The sequence below is a fragment of the Microtus pennsylvanicus genome, chromosome 2, assembly GCF_037038515.1.
Source record: "Microtus pennsylvanicus isolate mMicPen1 chromosome 2, mMicPen1.hap1, whole genome shotgun sequence".
In the NCBI taxonomy this organism is placed as follows: Eukaryota; Metazoa; Chordata; class Mammalia; order Rodentia; family Cricetidae; genus Microtus; species Microtus pennsylvanicus.
Window position 1 is genome coordinate 64150079 of NC_134580.1, and position 24708 is coordinate 64174786.

Sequence of the window (24708 nt, forward strand, 5' to 3'; positions counted from 1 at the left end):
TATTACTGAGTAACTACACATCGGCATCCCATTTTATGTGAATAAATGGCATACACATAATTTGTTTTAATATTTATTTAGTATGTATAAAATATTCTGTCTGTGTGTATGCCTGCAGGCCAGAAGAGGGCACCAGACCCCATTATAGATGGTTATGAGCCACCATGTGGTTGCTGGGAATTGAACTCAGGACCTTTGGAATAGCAGGCAATGCTCTTAACCTCTGAGCCATCTCTGCAGCCCAGCATACACATTATTCTTGATGGCTACTTAGAACTTCCCTTGTGGCTAGTCCTGAGGTTGCCAAGAGCAGGAGAGCTGCTCTTGCTGGCCATTAGTTGCAACACTCAAAACAGCAGGCCCTGGACTTCACCTGGGCAGCCCAATAGAGCCAACCCATTTGGCAGAGATGTGGGTGAGGCAGCCCCGAAGTTGTGAGCATGGATGAACTGAGCTGTTCCTATTACTTATCTGTCATGTGGCGGCATGGGTGGGGGAGAGCCCCCCCCCAACCTCCTGCCCATTAATGTCTGAGGTAGGTGGGAGAGCTAGTGGAGGTCATAAGGGCAGGAGAGCTGTCTCTGCCTCTCATCAGCTGCAGCACTCAGGAGAGTGGCACCTATTCCACACCTGGAAAACAGTAGAGCTGGCCCCGAAGGTATAGGTGTAGAAAAACTGACCCTGGGGACAGAAAAGCAGAGGGACTGGCTCTGTCCCTTGGTCATCACTTCAAGGGGTGAACTAGCCAAGGCAATGCAGGAGAGCTTACCCTGGTGGTGAGGAAGGGGGAGGGCTGGCAGGCTGACCAACCCAGCAACTACCCAGGTCCAGAACCAGGGTTGACTTGGCCCACCCCAACATGCACAGCATCTATGATCTGCTGGAGCAGGTGAAGGGACCCATCCTGAAGACCCAAAGCTGCCAGATCTCCACAACACATGGCAACAGCACGATAACCAAGAAAAGCACCAGAGAGGGCCCAGGATCTATAGTGTAGCAGAAACCAGAAACCTTGAACCAGACCAATGACTCTTTGTAATGAACACTTGCAAGAAAACATATATGGATAAAGGGGTTTGCTGCAAGACTCACTCTACAGCTTCCATGATGAGATTGGGTTTTCCATCTCTCTTTTTCCCTTCTCTTAAATGTTATTGGGGGGGGGGGGTTGCAAAGGCAGAGGGTGAATACAATGATATGAATGGATACAAAGGGGGAAATGAATGGGATGAAGATGCATGGTGTGAAAGACTCAAAGAATAAAAACAAGAAAGTAAGAAACAGGAATTTCCTTTTGTGGACATTATAATTAAATAGTTGTCTACAATTATGCAATAGTATTGCTTAAGTCAGCTCAATTATATATAATCAATAATCTATCCCAAATCCAATGCAGCTCATCACTAAATGTTCTTAGTCTGTGGTCTGAAAATAAAGAAGCATATAATTGTCGCAGTGTGTCATTAAAGGCCTTACTGTAGTGTAGCTACAAATGCACCCATGTGTTCCTATGTCCACTCTTGACTTGCCACTGGTAGTGTGGTCTTGAGAGGCTGCAGGACGTCTGCCCCACGCTCCTGCTACCACACCTGGAGCTTTGCCTCCAGGTCTGCCGCGATTTGGGTAAGCAGCTCCACAATTCTGCCATCAGAGCCGTGAGTTGCTCCTACTGCCTTGGCTTACCAGCAATGATGGGCGTACAGACCTCAAATCGGAAGTCCAACAAATCTTCCCTGCCTAAAGTTACTTTTTGTCAGCAATAAAAACAGTAATTCATATACACTGGGAAGCGAGATTTCCTTTTCAACATTTATATACTCAAACTGTGGGGGAAATGCTGATTTAAAAATCCTATCTGCAAGGTAAACTGAGGAGACCTAAAAATATGTGAGTGTCTCTAGTAGGGTAATAAGTTGCAGTCCCAACACAGAACCATCTCTTTTGGCCATCAAGAAAATTACTCAATTATAAAAAATAAATATTTTAATGAAAATGAGAGGTAGCTATTTAAAATAAAGATCCTTAATTACAATAATGCTGCTAGGTATAGTTATAGACCCTATACATTAAAGATGTCTGAACTTTAATAACCTGGACCACACCAGTGTCACAAAAGCCACCAAACACATGCAAGGAATTACAGCCATCACACATCAAACACTCTGGCCTGGCGCTTCCTTCCTCTCATGCTCCTGGCAGGAAATGTCTACACAGCCTTCGAGGTGACCAGACACATTTAAAAGAAGCCCCGGTTACAACAGCTCCTAGATGCTACGGCTTCCAGCAGAAGACAGAGCAGCTTCTGCCAGGACCACTGTGCTACTCTTGAGTCGGCAGCGCGGGAGCCACACCGACGAGGTACTGTAGCTGCACAGCACCATTTTCTCCTCAGTGACCTAGAGAACAGAATGACTCCTATTGTGTATTATAGAACAGGCAAATATCCAAAATGGAAATGATGCAGCCATTTTATTTTAGTTTGATATGAAGCTAAATGTCGAACATTTTAAACTGTATCATCCTATGAAACAGCTTGTCACCTGAACCTGAATTATATTTTTAGAACAAAAATAAACTTCATAAAATTTCTTTCTCAAATAACTGTACTTGAACATGGACAGTGTACAAATGTTTCTGTTTTATCATTAGGTATTTTGTTTGTTTTTTAAAAAATCCTACATTTCTGAGGATGTATTTTCAAGTAAAATAATTGAAATTAGACAAAATACAGATCTAGATAAAAGCAAAAATTTCCAGAAGAATGCCTGATATGATACATATATATTTATGTTCAATTATATATATTAAATTTTTCTTATTTCACAATTTAACTATTTTTTTACAGGATAACTTGAAACTTTACCAGAATGAATGAAATTTTAAGGGATTATCTTTTTGAACATTATAATGATGCCTCTTCTGCCATTAAAATGGAATAAATAATGTTATAATTCTGTATTAGTATGCATTTGATTATGTCTCCTGGATCTGGGGAAATTCTAAGTTCAGTGGTACTATACCTCAGTTTTATCAGGTGTTTGTTAAAACCACCTGAAAAGACCGAGGTTATGTCTCACTGAACATAAACTTCATGGATCTATTCAGAACACAAAGTGACTGAAACTGTACTCAATGCAAAACCATGCTACCCCAGTGCATTTGATGAGCTGATAGAGGACATGGATTTCTTTGACTGCATGTCAGTGTATCGAACCCATCCCTGGAGGACAGGTGATCAGGCGAAAGGAAACACACTCACAGAACTCAAGGCACTCTTTCTTGTGGAGTCCTGTGCTCTGTTCCTTACATACCAAACACCCATGTATATGACAGCTGTCACTAAGGAACTGAGGCGATAAAGGCAATGGGTTCAAACTGCTCCCAGTGCTAACATCCTAACCACAATCACTAAGGCTCCCCGATGTACGAGATCTGCATGAAAAGACCCAGAGGATAAGCACTGACGACTTGATATTAAAATATGAGTGTATGTTAAGATAATGCTCTAATTATTGATTTTTGTTTGTGTTGCATTGGTTCAGAATGTATGACAAGAAAATTTATAGGTAAGAAATACAGGTGAAAAAAGTCTTTACAAATCAAAAACTGAAACTGACATTGAGTTTTAATTCAAAACTGAAATTAACATTTAGTGGATTTTGTTTTTGTTTTTTTGTTCCCCCATTTCCAACATTTAGTTTTCTTAAAACTTATCAATGATTATAAAGGCCATGCCAGGAGTGTTAACCTTTGGCTTACAGGGAATTGTAGGCAGGAATGAAGGTTGCAGGGGTGCTGGGTAGTATTAATGTGCCTATGTACATATATACATATGATTAATATTTTCTCCTATGAAATATAGAACATCAAAAAAAATAAATCAAGTACAAATAAGAAAACACTAAATGGCCACTTCACCACCTTGACCACAGACCAGTGCTCCTCACTCCTTTTCTCGGATCCAGCTCTGATCCAAGTTCAGAAATTACAGGGAAAGTCCATCGGACTAAGGAATGGTCTCAGTGCAGAGAACGATCATTTCTAGTGCACAGAAATCTGCACCGTCTACCCCAGAACACCAACACCAGCAGACACAGTAATAAAGGAAGAGTGTGGGGGCAGGAGTCATCACACTGGTACTTTGGAAGTCACTTCACTGCTGAGTACAAGACATATTACTATGTATATGGAGTAAATATAATCCTTGCTTCCTGGTTTTGTTTCTAATGGGCTTCTCAGTGGTGGAGATATGAGGCTCTCGGCTATGACTACTACTCAACACAGGCTACAACTGTCCCTAAATGGCCCACACTGCATGCCACATTTAAAGTTTGCTAAAAAGACATGTAAAAAAAAGTACGTGTATGCCATGTATCCATCCACATCCATAATCAGCCACAGGAAACAAACCTACAGGAAGCGATTCAATTAATTATAACACTCAATCGCTGCTATCAGCAGAGAAAAGCTATTATTTTATATCAGGCACTTAAGAGAACAAAAAGGATTTCAGTGTTTTCTAAAAATCTGCCTGGCATGTCAGTAGCCAGGGTAAACAAGCATTACATTCCAATGTTCCACAGGTTTACAGCTGTAATTTATTTAAACTGTCTATGCTGTGTGCTGTGTCCTGGGTGAGTGGAGAGGTGGCAGCCCGAGGATGACTGTTGTCAGCGGGTTTCTCCTGTACTGTGCAGGGTTCCAGGAATCAAACTCAGAACTGGGGGCAGGCTCCTTTACCCGCTGAGCCATCTTGCTGACTCTTTGGGTATATTTTAAAGGCACATTATGCATCTTATTTTTTTATGGTTAGGCCCACAAAAGTTTATATATAAAGTTGGCATGAAAACATTAGTGCCTTAATGAAAGAACCCAATCAGCAGCTGATGCATCCCACATCCGTACACTTCAAAACCCACGGACATTTGAAAGTACCGTAAGATGGATTTATTCTTTTCCAAATTAAGGAACTCACGATAGGATCTGAATATATCCTCCTATTCTGGTTTTATTCCAGTATGAATTATGAGAGCAAAGTCAGAGAACTCAATATAGGGTAAAACTCACTTTAAAAGTTTCTACAGTGTGTGACAGTGGAGCTTAGAGTCACTGTGAGACCATGGCTGAGGAAGCTTCTGGCAGCAGACACAGATTCATGGAAACTTATATCCTGCTACAGGAAGCCACAAAAGATGTGGTTACTTTAGTTATCTCAAGCCCTCAACCAGATCAGCTAAGGATCATGACAGGGGCTACAACTCCACCAACAGTATTTTAAAACAAAACTCTTGGCAAACTGCTCAATGTACTCACTCTTCTGAGTCAGCTGGATTGTAAGGGGAGTTATTTGGAGCCCATACCAAATATTATAAGATTAGGGACATAACATCATAGATAATGAAACATACTTTGACAAAAACCAACACAATGACAATTTGGAGAACATTTATATATTCAGAATTAGAAGAAAATCAGAGACTGAGAGAAGGAAGGACAGCATATTTGGGGGCAATTTGTAGAATTTAATGCAAACACATCTGGAGACTACAGTTCCCTATTAAGATAGAAGTTTTAGCAGACTACAAAAGAAAATAATAATGGAAATGGAGCTACATTCACCAATAGAAAAGAAAGCTTATGATGACAATTCCTGAAAAAATACTTAATTTTATCTGTGTGAGTGTTGGCCTGCACACACGTGTGTGCCTTGCGCTGCAGGGGTCACAGATGGTGCAGGGTCCCCTGGAACTATAGTTACTGACAGATATAAACCACCTGTGGGTGCTAGGAATCAATCCGGTTCTCTCAGCAGCGAAGCCCTCTCGACACCCCGCGTACTGTCATGTTTACACATGTCCCTGCAGTGAGAACCATGATTGGTTGTCGCTGATGTCAAGCCCATGTGAGGAATGAGCGTAAGCTCAGCTGTAAATTTTTTCTATTTAAGTGCTTGATATGCAGCTGAAATAAATGGGAGTTGGAAAGTTAAGCCCTTCTCAGCCACCAGTTTCTTAGTCACATCACTGCTCTTTGCCATAATAGGAACAGCAGCCCTTTAGAAAATTAGGACTGCCATAATAAAGACTACTGAGACTATATACAAGAGAAGAATTGAAATTAAATGTTAAATTATTTTTAAAAAGTACTGGGTAAAACAGTTATGTACCTGCAAATGGACATTTTCTTACCTGCTGAAACTCTGAACAAGACAGTACATTCCAGACTTTGAATAATAATGTTTTTAAAAACTCAATAAAAAGAGGGTTGGAGAGATGGCTCAGAGGTTAAGAATACTGATTTCTCTTTCAGAAGACCCAGGTTCAATTCCCAGAATCCACATGGTGGCTCGCAACTGTCTGTAACTACAGTTCTAGGGGCACTGACTCCCTTACACGGGCAAAACACATCAATGCACATAAAATAAATAAATAGTAAAAAAATTCAATAAATAACACATGAATGCCAATATAATTTAAGCTTTTAATCTGTATTTTGTAAATATTTGTCAATCTCAATAAAATAATAAAGTTTCCATTTAGAAAACATGAAGATTTTGTGGTAAACTTTAATGCAATCAAAATACTGTTCATCAAGTGAAGTTTTGTAACAAAGGTTACATTTTCTCAGTATTTCCATAAGAAGACAAGTCTGACCATATATTCTGTACCTTACACTGCTGTTTCAGGCTCAGGGACAAAGTGAGATCACCTAGTGTTCACAAGTTGCTCAGGAAGATGCAAGGCACACAAAGAGTCTGTACTCTAACCTGGGGGGGGGGGTGCGGGGGGAGCAACGCCGAGAATTTTCTAACAGTGGAAACCAAAATAGTGATCCTCCCTCCCTCCCTTCTTTCTTTCTAAAGAAAAGACCTCACATAGCCCAGGCAGGCCTTCAACCCCTAAGCTTGCGGCTTCCACCTTCTTGATGCTGGGAATTAAGGATCTGCATCACCATGCTTGCCAGCTACTCTACTTTTCAGAATACGTCAAGCTAAAATATAGTGGACAAAACCGCCAGAGACCAAGGTGTATATGTCAGAAGTCTCACTTACAAAAGACGTCTATTAGTATGCAAAAATTCATAGGTAATTTTCATACAACATGAAGACTTTTTAAGAGAATAAGTTTTTTGTGGAGAAAAACTGAAATATAAGATCAGATTCCAATCTGATCTAAAATGGCTAGCAAATGAAGACCCTACCAAAGAGTTGGCGGGAAAAGCAGACAATTCACACAATTTGTGAAGGACATAAGCAGGGGGTGGTGTTTGTGGCAGGAGCGTAAGCCAAAACAAGGAAGTGCATGAATGACCTGGCTGTTCTGAGAACAGGAGGAAAGTTGAGAAACTACTAAAAATGACATAAGAAAAAGATTTTAATCTTTCAACAATTCTTTTAATATATGTTACTTCATAATTGGTTTTAAAAGCATATTGTTACACTCAGTTTACTTGTTTTTTTTAAAGAATAGATACTAAAAGCTTTTCTAAATTTTTAGACAATATGCCAGCATAACAACCTAGGTATTAAAGAGATCTTAAATGGTTTCCACATTCTTAATTAGTTCTGTAAGATTCTTAGCTATCTAAGTAGAGCTCAGTATTTCTCCACTGTATGGGAAGAGTGTGGAGAAAAATAACTAGAAATCTTCATAACATACTTATTAGCTTTCATAATATCTTGGTTATGAAACACAATCTACAAATACCATTTTCTAAAACTGTTGAACTCAATGCTTTAAACTGACTTGAAAGCTGGTTTATTGACAGGACTACTCAAGGGCCAAGAGGGAACGCAACAGAATGAGCTGTAATCTGCCTCCGTGTCTAATAGTGACATAGGAGAAGATTGATAAACTTTTTAAGGGAAAAAAGATAATCAGAACTATCTTTCTAAATTTAATTTATTTATGTCACGACTGCAGCCTCCCCTCCCCCACCTCCTCAATCTACTCCTCCTCCATATTCACTCAGATAGGGGCAGATCTCCTGGACATCAGCCAAACATGACCTTTCAAGCTTTCATAAGACTAAGCACCTCAGCCGGGCGGTGGTGGCGCACGCCTTTAATCCCAGAACGTGGGAGGCACAGGCAGGTGGATCTCTGTGAGTTCTAGGCCAGCCTGGTCTACAAGAGCTAGTGCCAGGACAGGCTCCAAAGCTACAGAGAAACCCTGTCTCAAAAAAAAAAAAAAAAAAAAGACTAAGCACCTCCCCTGTATTGAGACTGGGCAAGGCAATCCAGTGTGAGGAATAGGTGCCCAGGAGCGAGCCAGAGCACCAAGGATAGCCCCTGCTCCCACTGCTAGGCAGATCACAATCAGACCAAACTACACTGCTATAACTTATATGCAGAGAGTCTACATTGGTCCCATGTAAGCTCACTGGTTGCTGGTTCAGACTCTGAATTCCCACAAGTCAGGCTAGTCGTTTCTGTGGGTTTTCCTCTGATGTCACTAAAGGCCCTGGCTTCTACAATCCCTTCTCCCTCTCCTCAACAGGACTACCAGTTTGGCCCAATGTTTGGCCATGGGTTTCTGAATCTGCCTCTTCAGTCACTGGATGAAGACTCTCCAATGCCATCACAGGGGATGGCCAGTTCAGGTATCTCAGCTGGGGCCGTCCTTGTTGTCCCTCGCATCAGGCTTCCACCTGACCCCATAAACCCCATTTCTAGTCATCTCTCTCAGCACTGACCCCACCACCCAACCCCTACACAATCCTCAAGTCCCCAGTGCCCAACTTCCCCAGTCCTCCCAGGAGATCTCTGTTTCCCTTCCCAGGGAGACCCATGCTTCCCTCCTTCTGGCACTCCTTGTTACTTAGCCTCTCTGGGTCTGTGGATTGCAGCACGGTTACCCGTTAACTTTATACTTACATATATTAACTTTACAGTTAATATCCACTTATGAGTGAGCACATACCACGTTTACCTTTTTGGGTCTGGGTTAACTCACTCAGGATGATTAAAACTATCTCTTATAAGATAAAGAAATTTATTTTATATTTATATATGCTAATATATTAATACATGTGTTAACATTTCTATCTGGTTTTGAATCATTTCAAAGCTTGTAAAAGACACAAAAAACTGGATTGAATTTTCAGGAACTGAGAAATGCAAATATTAAAAATTTTTAAGAGTTTTCATATAAATTAATTATAGATTTATAGCTTTAATTTATGAATGCAAAAGCAAATGTACTTCAACTGTCAGTGTCCTCTTCCCCACCTGGTAAGAAGAATAGTTAGAGGAAACCAAGTATCTAGAGAGGTGATATGTAAATGTGACACTTGAGATGGAAGCCGACAGACTGGAGCTCTGCTCCCTAAAACATAACCAATGGGCACAATGCCTAACCCATGAGCTACCTATGCAGACAGAGGGGATGTGGTGTGGACCACATCTGTGAAGAGGGAACCACAGCTGCATAGAGAATTAGGCCACATGCACCAAGAGATGCTCACAACAGTTGTGACCTCACTGCACAGGGGCTGCTCAGTTGCAGCTACAGATGACGGCTGAAAGAGAATATGAAGTTTCAATAAAATGATCACAGAAATTTTCAAACTGGAATAGGATTTGAGGAAAACAGTGAAATTCTTAAGACTTTTAAAAATAATAATGATCAACAACCTCGCCTCTGGGGGAAGGAGTTCGTAGCTCTTGGCTACAGAGGAGGACTGGCTGTGGTATGCCTGCTGCTCATGGCTCAGTAGACAGCCACAGACCTATCTGCACAGGGCAATAACAACAGGATAAGGGGGTCTAATTAATAACAACAATGAAAGAGGAAATGAAGTTGGGCCGATGCGGCTGGAGATTGTAATGAAGTCAGAGGGATGAGTTGAAGATATGATTGATGTACATTATATAAACATCTGAAACTTCCAAAGAATAAAAAAATATTTAGTGTGGGGCCAGGTGGTTGTGGCGCACACCTTTAATCCCAGCACTTGGGAGGCAGAGGCAGGTGGATCTCTGTGAGTTTGAGGCCAGCCTGGTCTACAAGAGCTAGTGCCAGGACAGGCTCTAAAGCTACAGAGAAACCCTGTCTCAAGAAACCAAAACCAAACAAAAAAAAAATAGAGCAAAAAAGCTAAAATTCTACAAGCCCTTAAATGTAGACTAACTCATAATAATAACTCTTCTGTGAAATGTTCCCTTTACACGGTGTGAGATGCGTCACCATGACTGGTTTCATAGAGAGCTGAACGGCCAACAGCAAGGCAGGAAGTGTAGCCGGGGCTTTGGAGAGAGAGCTCTGGGAAGAGGAAAGGAGGGGTCATGAGCTGGACCCAGGAGCTGTGAGTCACGTGGCAGCATGTAGATGAAGAGAAATGGGTTAATTTAAGTCATAAGAGTTGGTGGGATAAGCCTAAGCTATAGGCTGAGCTTTTATTAGTAATGTGTCCTTTTTTTTTTTTTTGATGAGCAGGTGGCTGATGGAGGAATTTTTCTTTTTTAAAAAATGACCAAGCAGTTTCTTTTTATTTAACCAATGACCTTCCTCCATCAGGTGGCACAAATAAAAATCCATCTATAAGCTCTTAAAAAACTGAAATAGAAGAAAACTGTATTTAAAGAAAGTTGAAAATATATATACTCCAGTTTCAGAAGAGAACACAGGCAACAGTGGGGATCATTACCCTCAGCATGGTCCAAGGGAGGAATCAGGACTGAGATCAGGTCAGGGAGGGAGATGCACGTTGAGCTCCATGAGAGCCTCAACTCCTGTAACAAGGGAACTCCTGATTCAGATGGCAACAAGACACAATAGAGTAACTTCAACTACCAACTGATAAAGCGATTTCCACGGAGGCAACTGATATGCGCTTTTACACTTTACTGTGTAAATGATGCTTTCAGGTCTAAGAAGTGTAATAAAGATGTCTAAAGAGCAGTTACATTAAGAGAGTTGTAAAAACATTGAATATCTAGCTGGTTCAAAACAAAAATCAGTATTAAAATCATCTTTAATCCTATGCTGTATAAAATATTAGTTTTAAAAAGGCATTTTTTTTCTGAAGAGGATGATTTAATGAGTTAACACAAATCCATCTTGGTAAACACTTTGTAGAGGACACACTAAAGACAACAGAGAGACACTCTAGAAGAAAGTGGGCTAAACCACAGCTGACCTCAGGATGAACAGTGAACATAGCATGAAGAAGTGCTGGTATTCGGAATAAGTACAGGTAAGAAGAAGAACTCCATTTCAGAGTGCACATACTTAGGTATCACTTAATTTAAAAAAGAACATTGGGGTAGGGAGATGTGCCTGCCATGCAGCATAAGGATTAGAGTTAAGGTGGAAGCCAGGGTGACAGCTGCTGTGATTAGAAAGAAAAAGAAAGAAGAAAAAGAGGCACACGAGAGGAAGACTCCACGCAGAGAGCTCAGGTAGAGAGGTTTTTTGCTTGTTTTTTAGGGGAAAATGAATGGGAAAAGGAGGAGACGGGTCTCTGGGGACAGGAGCAGCAGAAAAGAAGAGGTAGAGAGAGAGAGAGAGAGAGAGAGAGAGAGAGAGAGAGAGAGAGAGAGGGAGATAAAGAGACAGGCAGAGAAGCAGAGAAAGAGAAAGGAAGAGATGGGTGGGAGGTGGGCAGGTCCACCTTTTAAAAGGGAACGTAGCAATGGGCACAGAAGGTGCTCTTAGTAGCTGCAGCTGAGGACACATCCTGTCAGGACCCATGCCTGGGTACTAACTAGAGCACCATCTATAATCTCAACACTGAGGATGCAGAGACTGCTGACCAGCTCGTCTAGTTCAATTAGCGAGTTAACAGTTCAGTGAGGAACCATGTGTCAAAACATAAACATTGAGATCAATTAAGGAAGGCAATGGTGTTGTTTGGTGGTCTTTCACTTAGTGACTTAATTTTGACTTGTCTCCTGATAAGAGGTCACATTTTTTCATTTCCTTGATATTTTATAATTGTTATTATATATAAAACATACATAAACACACTAAAGTCCAGACTCCCCCCCCCCCCCACACACCCGAGAGGCACACCTTTTCTTGCCATTTAGACAGGAAATCTAACTGGAACTAGCCTTTGGTTGACTGTCCCCAAAGCAAGGCTTTCCCTCATACTCACAAAGATCTTGCTCTAGGAGAGCGCTCTTTGGTGGAAATAAAACCAAACACAAAGACAAGCCTTTGCATCAACCAAAATTCATATGCAGTCATACTGAGAAAGTTTTCTGTAAAGTTGTAATAGTATATGTGTCAATATGCCTAACAAACTGCCATAGCAACACACAATTGATACAAAGAATGGTAATGACTTTTACTTATTAAAACTTTTTCTCCTTTTGGCAATCATGTTTTCTGATTCTTGCTAAAGTTCTGTTTTAAAGGGTCACCTAGAAATGAAAAAGATGGAATTATCAGAAAAGAATGTTAAACACCTCTTATGTATCTCTTGTGTCTGTGAAGTAAATAGAATTATAAACATAAAGAAGAAAAAAATACTTCTCTCAATAAAACCCAATAGTGTTTCCTGTAAAAATAAAAACCCCAGCGTTGGCTCACCATATCTGAAAGGCAGAATAGTCACGCTTGCTTGTGACCAATGTATGGGCTGACATACCTCTAGTGTGGCTTTGTCTTTTAAGAAACATGCAAATCAATTTCTTCTAGTTGGCTGTTCCGCTTTGAAAAGGTCCTATAGAGTGCAACACACGTGTCCGGGTTTCCCCAGATGCCAAATTATCTGGGTAATGTGCTCTGACTTTCAAGCCATGCTACAGTGTTTATAATTACTCCATCTCTTCCTATGGCAGAATAATGGCCAATCACATGTAATACTACATTTCGGTTTTTCTATTCTGAATAATCTTACTATAAACTGTGTGGTCACGTAGGTATACAGCTGATGTGTTGTACCATATGATAACTAAAGATAGTTAATCTTAAAAGAAACTGATAATTTGAAAGCCATTTTATATTCCCACATGAAACATAAAGGCATTCTTGTGTGTTTCTAGCACACGTGTGGGCTACAGAATTTTAAGGTGTTTCACCCTTGGGCACATAGGGCAAGCCAAGTCTATGTGGGGCATTAAAGTTACTAGATATGCTTGAAATCCAGTTCTTCCCGAGCCAGGACAGCAGAAATAGGCAAAAGAAAAGAGAAAGAAAGGAGCCCCGAGGGATGCTGACATTAGAGGGAGCAGAGGGAAAAGTAAGAAAAGAAACAAGCCCAGAAGGGACGAGAAGCAAACCTGTAGGAACCAGTTCACTACAAATGGAAGGATTTGAAACTGGAAAGAGAGGGGGGCAAAGGAGAGGGCAGGAAGTCTCATTGTCTATTCCACTAATGTTATAAGGATCTTTAACACAGATTTTTTTTCCAACAAAAGTAAAATAAGCCCTTAAATGAAGACCATGTATCCCTGAAGTACAGAAACTTCTAAATGTTAGAAAACGTAAAAGTCCTTTCTTCTGTTCCCTTCCTCTCTTAGTATAGGGCTACGAACTGAAGCCTCGGACTCAGACTTACAGGCAAGCACTTTACCTCTGAGCTATATCCCAGCAGCCCTGAGATCTAACGATAGTTCATTATTAGACAAACAACAGCTATTTTCAATAGTTCCCATTTTTAATTTTTAAAATCCCAAAGAAGATGGGTTAGAAAATTCTTAAAGGCCCACCGAGCTCGGATATCCTCAGATTTTTATATAAATTCAACTAAAAGCTAAGGAGATGAATACTACAAACTACATAAAATAGTAATGTAAGAAACAGATCACTATGTAAATCAAAGCAAATTAGAAAAACTTTATAAATCAAATCTATATCCACTTAAAGATGGTCTTTTTGAAACTATATTACGGAGACTGTGGTGCACAGCTATGATCTCAGGACTCGGGAGACAGTGGTGCTGAAGCAGTAGGATCAAGAATTTGGGAGACCCTGTCATCTTCTAGTCAGTAAATGTGATACTTAAACTGGAACCTTTTCAAAGCTCTGACTATTGGACAGCAGTAGGCATTTGAAAGAGTAAGGCTATGACATCTGAAGCCCAGACCAGCAGGCACAGCGAGACATCTACTTGTCCGTCTGTACTTCTGTGACTGTTCTCACTGGGCACCATTTGCAATACGTCCACGTCTGGTAGCAGTGCCAACACCAGTCTGAGTTATGTACTATTTTTATCATGCTTATTGCATATGCTCAGCAGTGGAGCCATCCGAATATGCTTGGTGTGGTTTGCAAACACTTGGTGACAAAATCCAGAGCCTGGCATTTTCACACAAAGTGTTTACTGTGAAATTTCCCCTTAGAAGTTTGCTTCTCTTTACAGCTTTGATGCACATGACACCCACAAGCCTACACGTCAAATAATGACTTATGCTTAAATTAAGAAAATGTTTCGCTTGGATACAACAAGACCCCAGTAGGAGGTGGTAGCTCTAAAATGGACCTCACTTTCTTATGTGATTAGAGATTTGTTCAGATACGAAGGCTGCTCAAATTTTCCAAGCTATGCTCCCTTCAGTTATGGTGACGTGGTGCTTACATTCTGCTCTCCATCAACATTTCAGGAACACTTGGTTTGTATGAATGAATGTAGAAACCCGCAACTGAGGAAAATCAGAAAAGCCTGGTTTGAATATCAAACGATTCAAAGTGAATAGTATTTCTAGAGGCCACACCAAGCGAGTTTTATTGATCACTGTACTCTGCAGGACAAAATCATTGTAAGATTGAACGTTAGAAAATCAACTTACTGGTAAATGTCTTTCCTGAGGACAGACCTGCCGAGTGGGTTATCAGCCTGGGGAGCCATGGAAACAGAACCAACCTTCACAACCATCGTGTCCTCCTTTGCCGCCTGATTTACTGCAACAGAGGGAGAGACATGTGTATGAGAGGTCTCTGACACATAATGAGAAATATTTGAGGAAATGGGACGCCAATACCTACAGCAAGGCCGATAAATGAGAAAACAGACACCAAACTGTTACATTTAGAATAAAATTGTTGATGCTTTTTAATGTCTATTTCCTTCAAATACTATGTTATGGTTTTCTGTTTATCACAATCAAAAAACAATCAACTGAGTCTTGTGGTGGTGGCGCCTTCTTTAATTCCAGTACTTGGGAGGCAGAGGCAGGCAGATTTCTATGAGTTCAAGGCCAGCCTGGTCTACAAAAACCAGTTCCAGAAAAGGCTCCAAAGCTACAGAGAAATGCTGTCTCAAAAAAAATCAAAACAAAAAACCAATAACAACAACAAAATCCCCCCCCAAAAAACAAAAAATTCAACTGTACTTTAAAATATCAATGTTGTTATTAAGTGTATGTATATAATACTAAAGTAATATGATGAGTTAATTCTATAATCATACTACTGTAGAGTTCTTGAAAGCAATTTTTAGTTCTGAAATTTTAACATTATAAACATACAACAGAATATCAATAAGCCAACACAAATACTCAAACATTTAAATTTACATGTGTAATAGTAATTAAATATATCACAATTACACACGGTGATATGGGATCACCTCTATAAACTGTGAATATGTTGTATACCATTGGTTAATAAAGAAGCTGTTTGGGCCAATATCTTAGCAGAATAAAGAAGCCAGGCAGGAAACCTGAACGGAGATAGAGAGTGGGGAGAGTCAGAGATGCCCTGTAGCTATTGAAGGGGAAAGATTCCAGAATAGAACCTTACCTGGTAAACCAGCCTTTTGGTGATACACAGATCAATAAAAATGGATTAATTTAAAATGTAAGAGTTAGTTAATGAAAAACCTGAGCTAATAGGCCAAACAGTGTTGTAATTAATATAGTTTCTGTGTGATTATTCAGGTCTGGGCAGCACAGAAATGAAAGAGCAGTCTCCTTCTACAACACAGCATATAACTTCCAGCTACAAAATGTGTCAGAAACATTAAGAGAAATGGGATGGCTCCAATGCCGAAGATGACTAAGGGCAAACGATTTAACATGAGAAAACATGGTAGCTTCTTGTCACAGGCGTGGAGCTGCCAGGACTGCACCTGAAAATGGGGTGAGGAACAGGTTTCACTTCCGATGAAGCTGAAAAGAGAGACATCTGAGCTCTAAGTCCTCTCTTGGTATTGAACAGGAAATCATGTAACCTCGTGTCTTATAAAGGACACACTCATTTGTTTTGAGCTTACAGCTTCTTCAGATTATTTGGGAGGGATCGGCCTTTTTAATGATCCTATTCATTAAATTAATAACTTCTAACAGGAAATCAAGTATGAGAGCTGTTTAGCTATTATGTAAACATTATTGACATAATATACAAATTTCTGCACTTTAAGTTAATACACTTAAAAACCAGTAAGGTCAGTGATATAGTTTAGTGGTAGCATACCTGCTCACTTTGTCTGAGGCATTATCAACACCACTGAGAAAGGTGGTGTGGAAACATGAAAAGAAAGCATTAGAAACAGAAGAAGGAAAGAAAGAAAAAGAAACCTGTTTTTTCTCAAGGAACCATTAGGATCTGCCACAAACAGAACACAGAAGGGCTGGGAGCAAGGTCTCCAAAATGTCCTACAAAGACAGAATCCTTATTTCCCAAACTGTGCTGCCCAAGGAATGTAAAAGCTAGGAGATTATTTCCAGCTGCTTCAGTAGTACACTTGGTAGGATCTGACTTTGATTAGTCCAAAAGAAGAAAGTTAGAATTGAGGAAAAAAAAAGGCAGAATAAGCTAGTGGCCAAATGTAGGAGGAAGATGGGGACAAAGGAAGAAAATGCTTCAGTGGCAGGGAGGGGGAGGAGGTGGGAAGAGAAAGGGAGGAAAGGAGATGAACTATCATAATAAATATTAACATGTGGACATCTCAGTAAACATAATAATTTAAAAGTCCATTGTGAGAAAGATCAAACAAAAATCGATGTCTCATACAGCTGTGCTCTTTCCCAATGACAGGAGGTCTCGCTTGATTATAGGTCCTCATCCTATGAGCTGTGTTTACATTTCACAGATCTTGCATTATATGCCAAGCTTAATAGTTCCATGTGGGTAAGGCCTCTGATTAAGCAGAAGGCATCAATTAAATCAATAAATAGTAAGCCTGGAGAATAGACTAGACCACAGAAGTCCAATTAGTGGACTTGCTAGCTGTCCATCCAGGCTGTAGATACTGCCCACCGCACGAAATCTCAACTGCGATAGAAGCAGTAAACGGGGTACATATGGAAGAAAATTACATACAGAGCCAGATCCAAGAGGAGAACTCTGTTAGAGCCAAGTCTGTTGTCGGTAGGTTACAGAGTAAAATAACACAGAACTTCTTACTGATAATATTCATGTTAGTAAATTGAATTAAAACATTAATTTTATTATAAAAAGAATTTAATTTTTCAAAAATTTCATTCATTTATGAGAAAAAACTAATGAAACTATGAATTTACATGAGGAAATACCTTGAGTGATTTCTTCAGTTACTTTACAGATGGACAGACAAGCCTACCTTTCTGGCTTATTTACCCTACATTTAATATTGGGCCACATAAGGGAAGGTTCTCTTTTAAAGCATTTTCAACAGGAAAATCAATGCCGTCCTTCTTTGCTTTAGCTGTTCACAGTGAGCCCCATTAGGAACCACTCACCCAGGAGATGCTCGCTACCCCCAAACCAGCCTTCTCTGCTGGAATAAAAACCAACACGGGAGCCGGCCCTGCATGTCAGAATCTTCATAACTGTCAAAGATGCCAACAGCACTCCAGACTTTCAAAATCACCTACCCGAATAAAACTCTAGAATGTTAAGGATAATTTGATCACCATCAGAGGTTATTAAAAGCTTTATATTACCAAAGTTTACATGAGCAAAAACTGTAATCCAGAAAGAACATCCTGTGGCAGTAAAACAGCATATGTGTGTGTGCATGCTTGTTTGTGCGTGTGTTGTGGGATAATGCTCTTGTATGTTGTAAAGATTTGTCACTTGTATTGGTTTAGTCAATGCTGATAGACCAGTAGCCAGGCAGGAAGTATAGGTGGGGTAGTCAGACTAGGAGAATTCTGGGAAGAAAAAAGGCTCAGTCTACAGTCACCAGGCAAACACAGAGAAAGCAAGATGAGAACGCCTCACTGATAAAAGGTACCAAGCCACATGGCTAACACAGACAAGAATTATGGGTTAATTGAAGATGTAAGAGCTAGCTAGGAGTAAGCTTGAACCACTGGACAGGCAGCCTTGTAATTAATAAAGTTTCTGTGCAATTATTTGGGTCTGGGTGGCTGGAAGACAAAAGTGCAGTCTCTGTTTCTATGTGTGCACTTCTGTGTGCACAAGAATGTGCGCTTTAAGTGAAAAGGCTAAAAACAACTCGGGAAATCATTTTTCTTCAGTAAAAATAAATAGGATTTTAATGAAATTATCAGCATAATATTCTTTTCTTCAAACCTGATTTTCTAAAGTCAAATATAAAATAAATGTGTTTGGGAGATTTTCTTTCAAGTTGTTCATAAGCTCAATAGAATAAAATACCTAAAGCTGAAAGCATACTGAACTGGTAACTGTGTAATATCACAGTTATAATGTCATAACCATTACAATGGTCACACAACAAAAGGCTTAAATTTAAATTAGTTACTGTCATGTTGGTAGTAAGGTTCAACACACATGAATATAATGAGCACATGCATACCAAAGGGAAATGTAGTTCATGAGTCAGGCTGGTCTGTGATGCACACAACCATCTCTAAGTGCAGTCTAGGCTGCTTTTATGGCAGGCTTTCTGCATTTAGTATATCATACTCACTGAGACTGTTTATCAGATATTCTCAATTTAACTACTTTTCTCAAGATATCATTCCAACATACTTCCTTTCAAAGCACTTCTGAAATAAATGAGTTCTGTCCTTTATTTTGTTTTACTAGCCAGTCACATTGTTGTGGTAATCACAACAATGATATTGCTGCTTCTACTAAGATTTCTTTAATTATGTTAAAATTGCTTTCAGTGTCTATCTTTCCAAAGATATCTGCTGCAATATTCTCTGTCTCACAATGCTCTTCAAAGTGATCTAAGAAAGCACTTAAACTCTGAAAATATACATCCTAACACTGCCACTAAAATAAAGGTAAAAAAACATGAATAATTTTAAAATCAAGTAGTAAAATTCTAGGCTTATTACTGCAATTGCTTAAAAAGGGACTTCTGTACAGAAGAAATAAAGCTACAATTTTTTTAATCTCCTCTCTTATCTGCCAGATTTCTATTGCTTTAGACATTATATAGACATTAATGACGGACAGAACTTTTTGATAAGCTTTTGTAAGTATAATATAAAATACATCAAGAGTTAAATGATGAACTCATGCCCTCAGCTTCATCACAGGCAAAACTTCTGCTCACAGGGCTGTCCTGTGTCAGCTGGAGTTGGTTCCCTTTCTCACTTCTTAAAATAAATGTGTGTATACAGAAATATTAATACCAAAACCAAACCAAAACAAAACAATGACAACAACAACCACAAGAAAAATCAGCAATCCTGCTCTAACACAAAGGCGACAACACAGGTCAGCGGCTTCTCGACAACAGAGTTGCAGCAGAGAATTACTGCACGATTCAGGAAGCCTATCTTTTGGAGACATCAAGAACTAAAACAGTAACTCCTATAGATACTGAATCAGAAATTTACAGTATATGCTAACACTAACCACCCCCCCCCACAAAACAGAATGACCCAAGTATTCAAAAAATTAATGGATAAACAAAATGCCATATTTACCTACATAAAAATGCTATTCACTCATAAAGCAATGGCATTATTGTATGTTACAATTTAAATAAACACACGCATGCACGCACAAGCACAGGTGCAGCAGAATCTAATTTTGTAGACTTGGCTGGCTGGCTGAAAACTCACTGTGAAGACCAAATGGTCTTGAACTTGTGGCAATCCTACTGCCCCTGCCTTGCTTCTGGGATTGCAGGCATAGTCCATGAGCATGGCTGGGATGGATGTTATTAAAGTAGCATCTTATACTAATCCATTCAGAAAAATTAACCTTCCTAGTCTTGGTGCAGTTTTAAAATTGGTAAGTTGATAATGAAATAAACCCATGTACCTTTTTAAAAGTTATGTTTATAATCAATATTGACTTATAATATGTGAAAATGGAGTTCTAAGAAATTAACTGTTGGGCTAGGAGTTCAGCCCAGAGGTAATGTGTGCATGAGGCCACAGGCTCCATTCTCAGCACTGGGAAAGAAAGAACCAAACCAAACATACAACAACAAACAGACAATAAGAAAAGGAAAACAGACTCACTGTAGGGACAATTAACATGCTACAGGCAATTAATAAAACTGTGTATCAAGCACTTCAGTGATATGAAAGCAGGGCATCATGGTCCTACTTCCTCATTCCTTGGTCTTCATGCTTAGAACCTCCTCTGAACATGCTACCATGTCTTCCCGTCATCTCAACTTCTCATTTCCAATATTACTTTCTGTCTTAGTTTTCAATAAAATTTGGCCTATTACATCCAACTGGAATTAGATATTTTATGGAATAGAGAATATAAAATACATTCTTCAAAGAATCTTTGGGTTATAAGACAGCTTATAGGCAAATTTTGAATTAAATAAGGGGGTGGCTCAGTGAATAAGGGCACTTGCTGCCAATCCTGATGCTCTCAATTCAATCCTTTGTACCCAAGAGAACTGACTCCTAAATTGTCCTCTGCCCTCCATATGCCCACATGGCATGCACCTGTCTCCTTGTCAATACTTGTAAGCTAAAAAAAAACCAAAAAAATAAAATTAAAAAAAAAACCCAAAACAAAAAACGGAATATGAGCTGGGCAGTGCTGGTGCTTGCTTTTAATCCCAGCACTGAGGGAGGCAGAGGCAGGCTGATCTCTGTGAGTTTGAAGCAAGCCTGGTCTACAGAGTGAGTACCAAGGCACAGAAAAACCCTGGCTCAAAAAATGAAAAGGGGAAAAAACCTGATAATGAAAGAATGTTTGCTAATCTAAGTGTTTTTATATTAGTCATCTCTACCATGGTCATGAGAAAATGATAACTGGCAAATTTGGCCCTTGGAGAATGATCTTCTTTTTACTCCTGTAACTTTAACGTGAATTATTTATCTAATAATTGCTTAGATAGTCACCTAACTAGGTAAAGGCATAAAGATGATTACATCACAAAGGATATGCAACTTAGCAGGTACCCACGCATTGTTCAGAAGGGTCAACTGTTCTCCATGATTCCTCACTTTTATAAACTATTTGAATGGATGAAAGAAACTGTAGAGGAGTTCGAATAGACTATACTTGAAAAACAGTCACCTTCAATCTCAAAGTAATTTCTATACTCACAAAGGTAGGAATGAATACATATAGAAAATTGCTAATAACCCAAAGCTGTAGGAATTTTGGCAAGTCTATAAAGTACTTTTAAATAATGGAAATGAAAAGGGGTATTTTAATAAAGCTTAGTAACTGGCGATATTCAGGCAGAATACATTCTGCAGTTAAGATCATCTGCCCAGGTCAACTAAACAATGGAGACTAACAGACTCTGAGAAGGCAGTGTGCAATCGGGTATTCTTTAGTATCTGCTACCACTGGTCACTCAAGTCTTTCTCCTCTACACAATAATTAGGAGGACAAAAAAGAAGGACTACTTATATTTCTATGTAGCATAGACTATGACTTGTACTTCAATACTCAAATGATTATTCAGGTAGTTGCTATGAGTTTAAATACACGTGTTCCTCCAAAGTGCTTATAATGGAGCTAAAATCAAAGTGATAGTGTTGAGATGTGGGGCCTCTAGGAAGTCATTCAGTCATAAGCATTGATTTTGCTATTAATTAAGGGTATTTGATCAGTGAGTTTTCCAGCTTAACCTACTTTTATCTTTATGAAGTATTACGAGATGCCACAAGAATCTGTTAAGGGTTCCTAATAATTTATTTAGGTATAAAGTAGGGGTGTGACTCCAGTTCCATGGTGACCAGAAACCCACACACAGATAAGACCATGCCCTAAGATTCATAATCCCCAAAAGCCATTGGCTAAAGGAATCAAAATTCCCCAACAGTGAAGCCCAGCAAGGGGGTACCAATCTACAAGCAGAAAATGGTCCTCATCATACAGAGAACGCACTAACACCTTTATCTGCAACTTTCAAGCACTCAATTTAAGAGATAATTTTCTATGATTTATTAATTCCCACTTAAGGTAATTATAGCCACGGGAATGGGCAGAGACAGAGTGAGAAAAATCATACTTCAGTATTGCCACATCATTGACACCTGACAGTGAGAGTCACATGAAGCGTTCAGAATTCCACCTTAACAGAAAGGGACAACTTCCTCATGAGAATGATTCTGCTAGATGAGAATTTACCACAGAACTGCTGCTATATGCATCGTCTCCTAGAGTCATTATTTGAAAGCACCTAGCACTATGCAGAGAGACCACAGGGGTCACTATGCTGTCACTGCAACCAACGATCCAACAGAATACCAGCGCCACTGTACACAGGGGAACTTCAAAATCTAAGGAGCAAGGCTGGGATTTTACTCAGTTGCGTAAACAACTGAGCTATAATGTCTCTCAAAACTCCTAAATCAATTTTTTCTATTCATTAGAGGAAACTAAAATGTTGAAATCACTCTTGTGAGTAGAAGCAGAATTATTAACTTAATACAATCAAAGAATGGATTTCCAGAAGCAACTAGGGTAGCCTGGAGAAGCCATGTTGATCTGTTTGACAAAGTTTTCTTCCTATCCTGTTAGAGTGTTTATAACACAATTGTCATAAATTTTATTAGCATTATGAATATTATTTGCTGTGAGACAATGTTCTTTTATCCTGTCACTTGTATTATTTTTAATAAAATGCTGATTAGCCAGGCAAGAAGTAGAGGCAGGGTGACAAGAACAGAATTCTGGGAAGGAAAAAGGTCAGTCTGTGGTTGTCACCCAGACGCAGAGGAAGCAAGATGAGAATCCCTCGTGACAAAGGTACCAAGCCACGTGGCTAACACAGACAAGAATAATGGGTTAATGTAAGATGTAAAAATTAGTTAATAATAAGCCTGAGCTACTAGGCCAACCAGTTTATGATTAACGTAGACCTCTGTGTGTTTATTTGGGATTAAATGATGTAGAACCCGGTGGGACAGAAACCTCTGTCAACATTACTTTGTATTTTTAACAAAAATTTACAATCTTGAATACTAAATGAATACAAAATTAGAATTACAGACAGCAAAATATTAAAAGAAAAAATAATCTTGGTTTTCTCATTCTACTAAATTAACAGTTACTTAGTAACACCTGTGAAAAAGGAAGCCAAAATGTAAAATAAGACTTGTGTTTATATATTCATAAGACTCTTGTCCATATCTCACAGAGAAAATTATTTAAAGCACTCCACCCACCCATCTCCATACTCCAATCACATGGGGAAAAATGAAACCAGAAAACTATACCTTCGACAACTGACTGTGTTTTTGCGGTTTGAGGAACAAAAATTCTGATCACACTTGTGTTGATATAAATCAAAGGCAAACTGCGGGACGTCAGCGTATGGGTCCTCAGGGGCTGGCCAGAAGACTTCCTTTTCTCCTTCTGGGTCCTTGGTGGTTTAGTTTGAAATATGCTTGCAACAGCATTAAGTACAGGGAAGCAAAGCACAATATCAAACGCTTGTGCAGAAACAAGAATCTCATGAAGAAAATGAGGAGAGCCATCTGGTAAACCTTCAGATAGTTTATGAAAGCTTCTTCTCTCATTTCTCGAAGTTAACTTGTGGCGGACGTTTTTTGTTACGGCTTTTGTGTAGGTGAGAGAAAGAAACCCATGCTGTTGGTGAGCACCGTCTAGAGGCTTTCCAGTCGTCTGTTCCAGAAAAGGCAAGCACAATACACATTTCTTTTTTTAAGAGAAGACAGTACTTGTATGAGAGAGGGAAAAACAGACAAGAATTTTGACCTTTTTGTATTGGTCATCCTATACTTCTTAATAAACATGGGAGTGATCAGTTCTATAGATAGGTTAAAGCTGCATGGCTATATTAGATGGACAGACCTGAGAGTTAGCAATTCCCTAGGAAAACTATTTTCCCCTAATCAGTGGTACAAAAAAATTCTATTTTACACATCAATTTATCATAAAATTAGACTGGTACAGTCTATCTCACTCCTAACACCTCTTCCTAATTCCAGTCAAGATTTTTGTTTTTAGATACTAGGGCCCATGGAATGATATTAATAAAAGAACAGAAGGAGCACAATAGAAGAACAGGGTAAGGCGGGAAGCGATAGCCATGGTGTCTCCAAGTCTGTGACGCCATCACCCTAGAGTTCCTTTCTGTCTACTGATGCCTAGAACCAAACGACAGACGGGAGGAATAACTTCGCAATTCAGATATTACTGTGGACTTTTTACTTTTTCCTATTGTTTGTTTGCTTTGGTTCGTGGGTGCATTGTGCGTATATGAGTGTGTACTACTAGGGATTGAACCCAAGTCTTACACATGCTATGTAAGTACACGACTTGGAGCTCAATTGCAAGCTGCTAATTTTTTCTTTTAAACTGGACTTTATAATGAAGAAAGGTGAAAATCGACTTTGTATGCACTTTTTAAGTTAATTCCTTGACCACTGGAAAAACGTAGAACATAATCATTTAGTGCTAATTATTGTTTTCCCTTGGTAGTCTTTCTTCACACCATTTA

At 39.4% G+C, this 24708-nt stretch overlaps 1 protein-coding gene across 12 annotated transcripts in view; it reads right to left on the reverse strand.

Moving 5' to 3' along the window:
- Vps13b (vacuolar protein sorting 13 homolog B) overlaps positions 1–24708 on the reverse strand; it is a 463403-nt gene that overhangs the window by 217972 nt on the left and 220723 nt on the right. For 6 of the 12 annotated variants that reach the window (XM_075961199.1, XM_075961200.1, XM_075961198.1 and 3 more), the window contains exons 29-30: positions 23462–23870; positions 14738–14849 (exon numbers count right to left, since the gene is read on the reverse strand). In XM_075961199.1, coding sequence (XP_075817314.1) covers positions 14738–14849; positions 23462–23870 — 521 coding nt within the window. Of the gene's footprint in view, positions 1–14737; positions 14850–23461; positions 23871–24708 lie in introns of those variants that run through there. The other 6 variants (XM_075961203.1, XM_075961205.1, XM_075961206.1 and 3 more) reach the window with 4 other exon arrangements.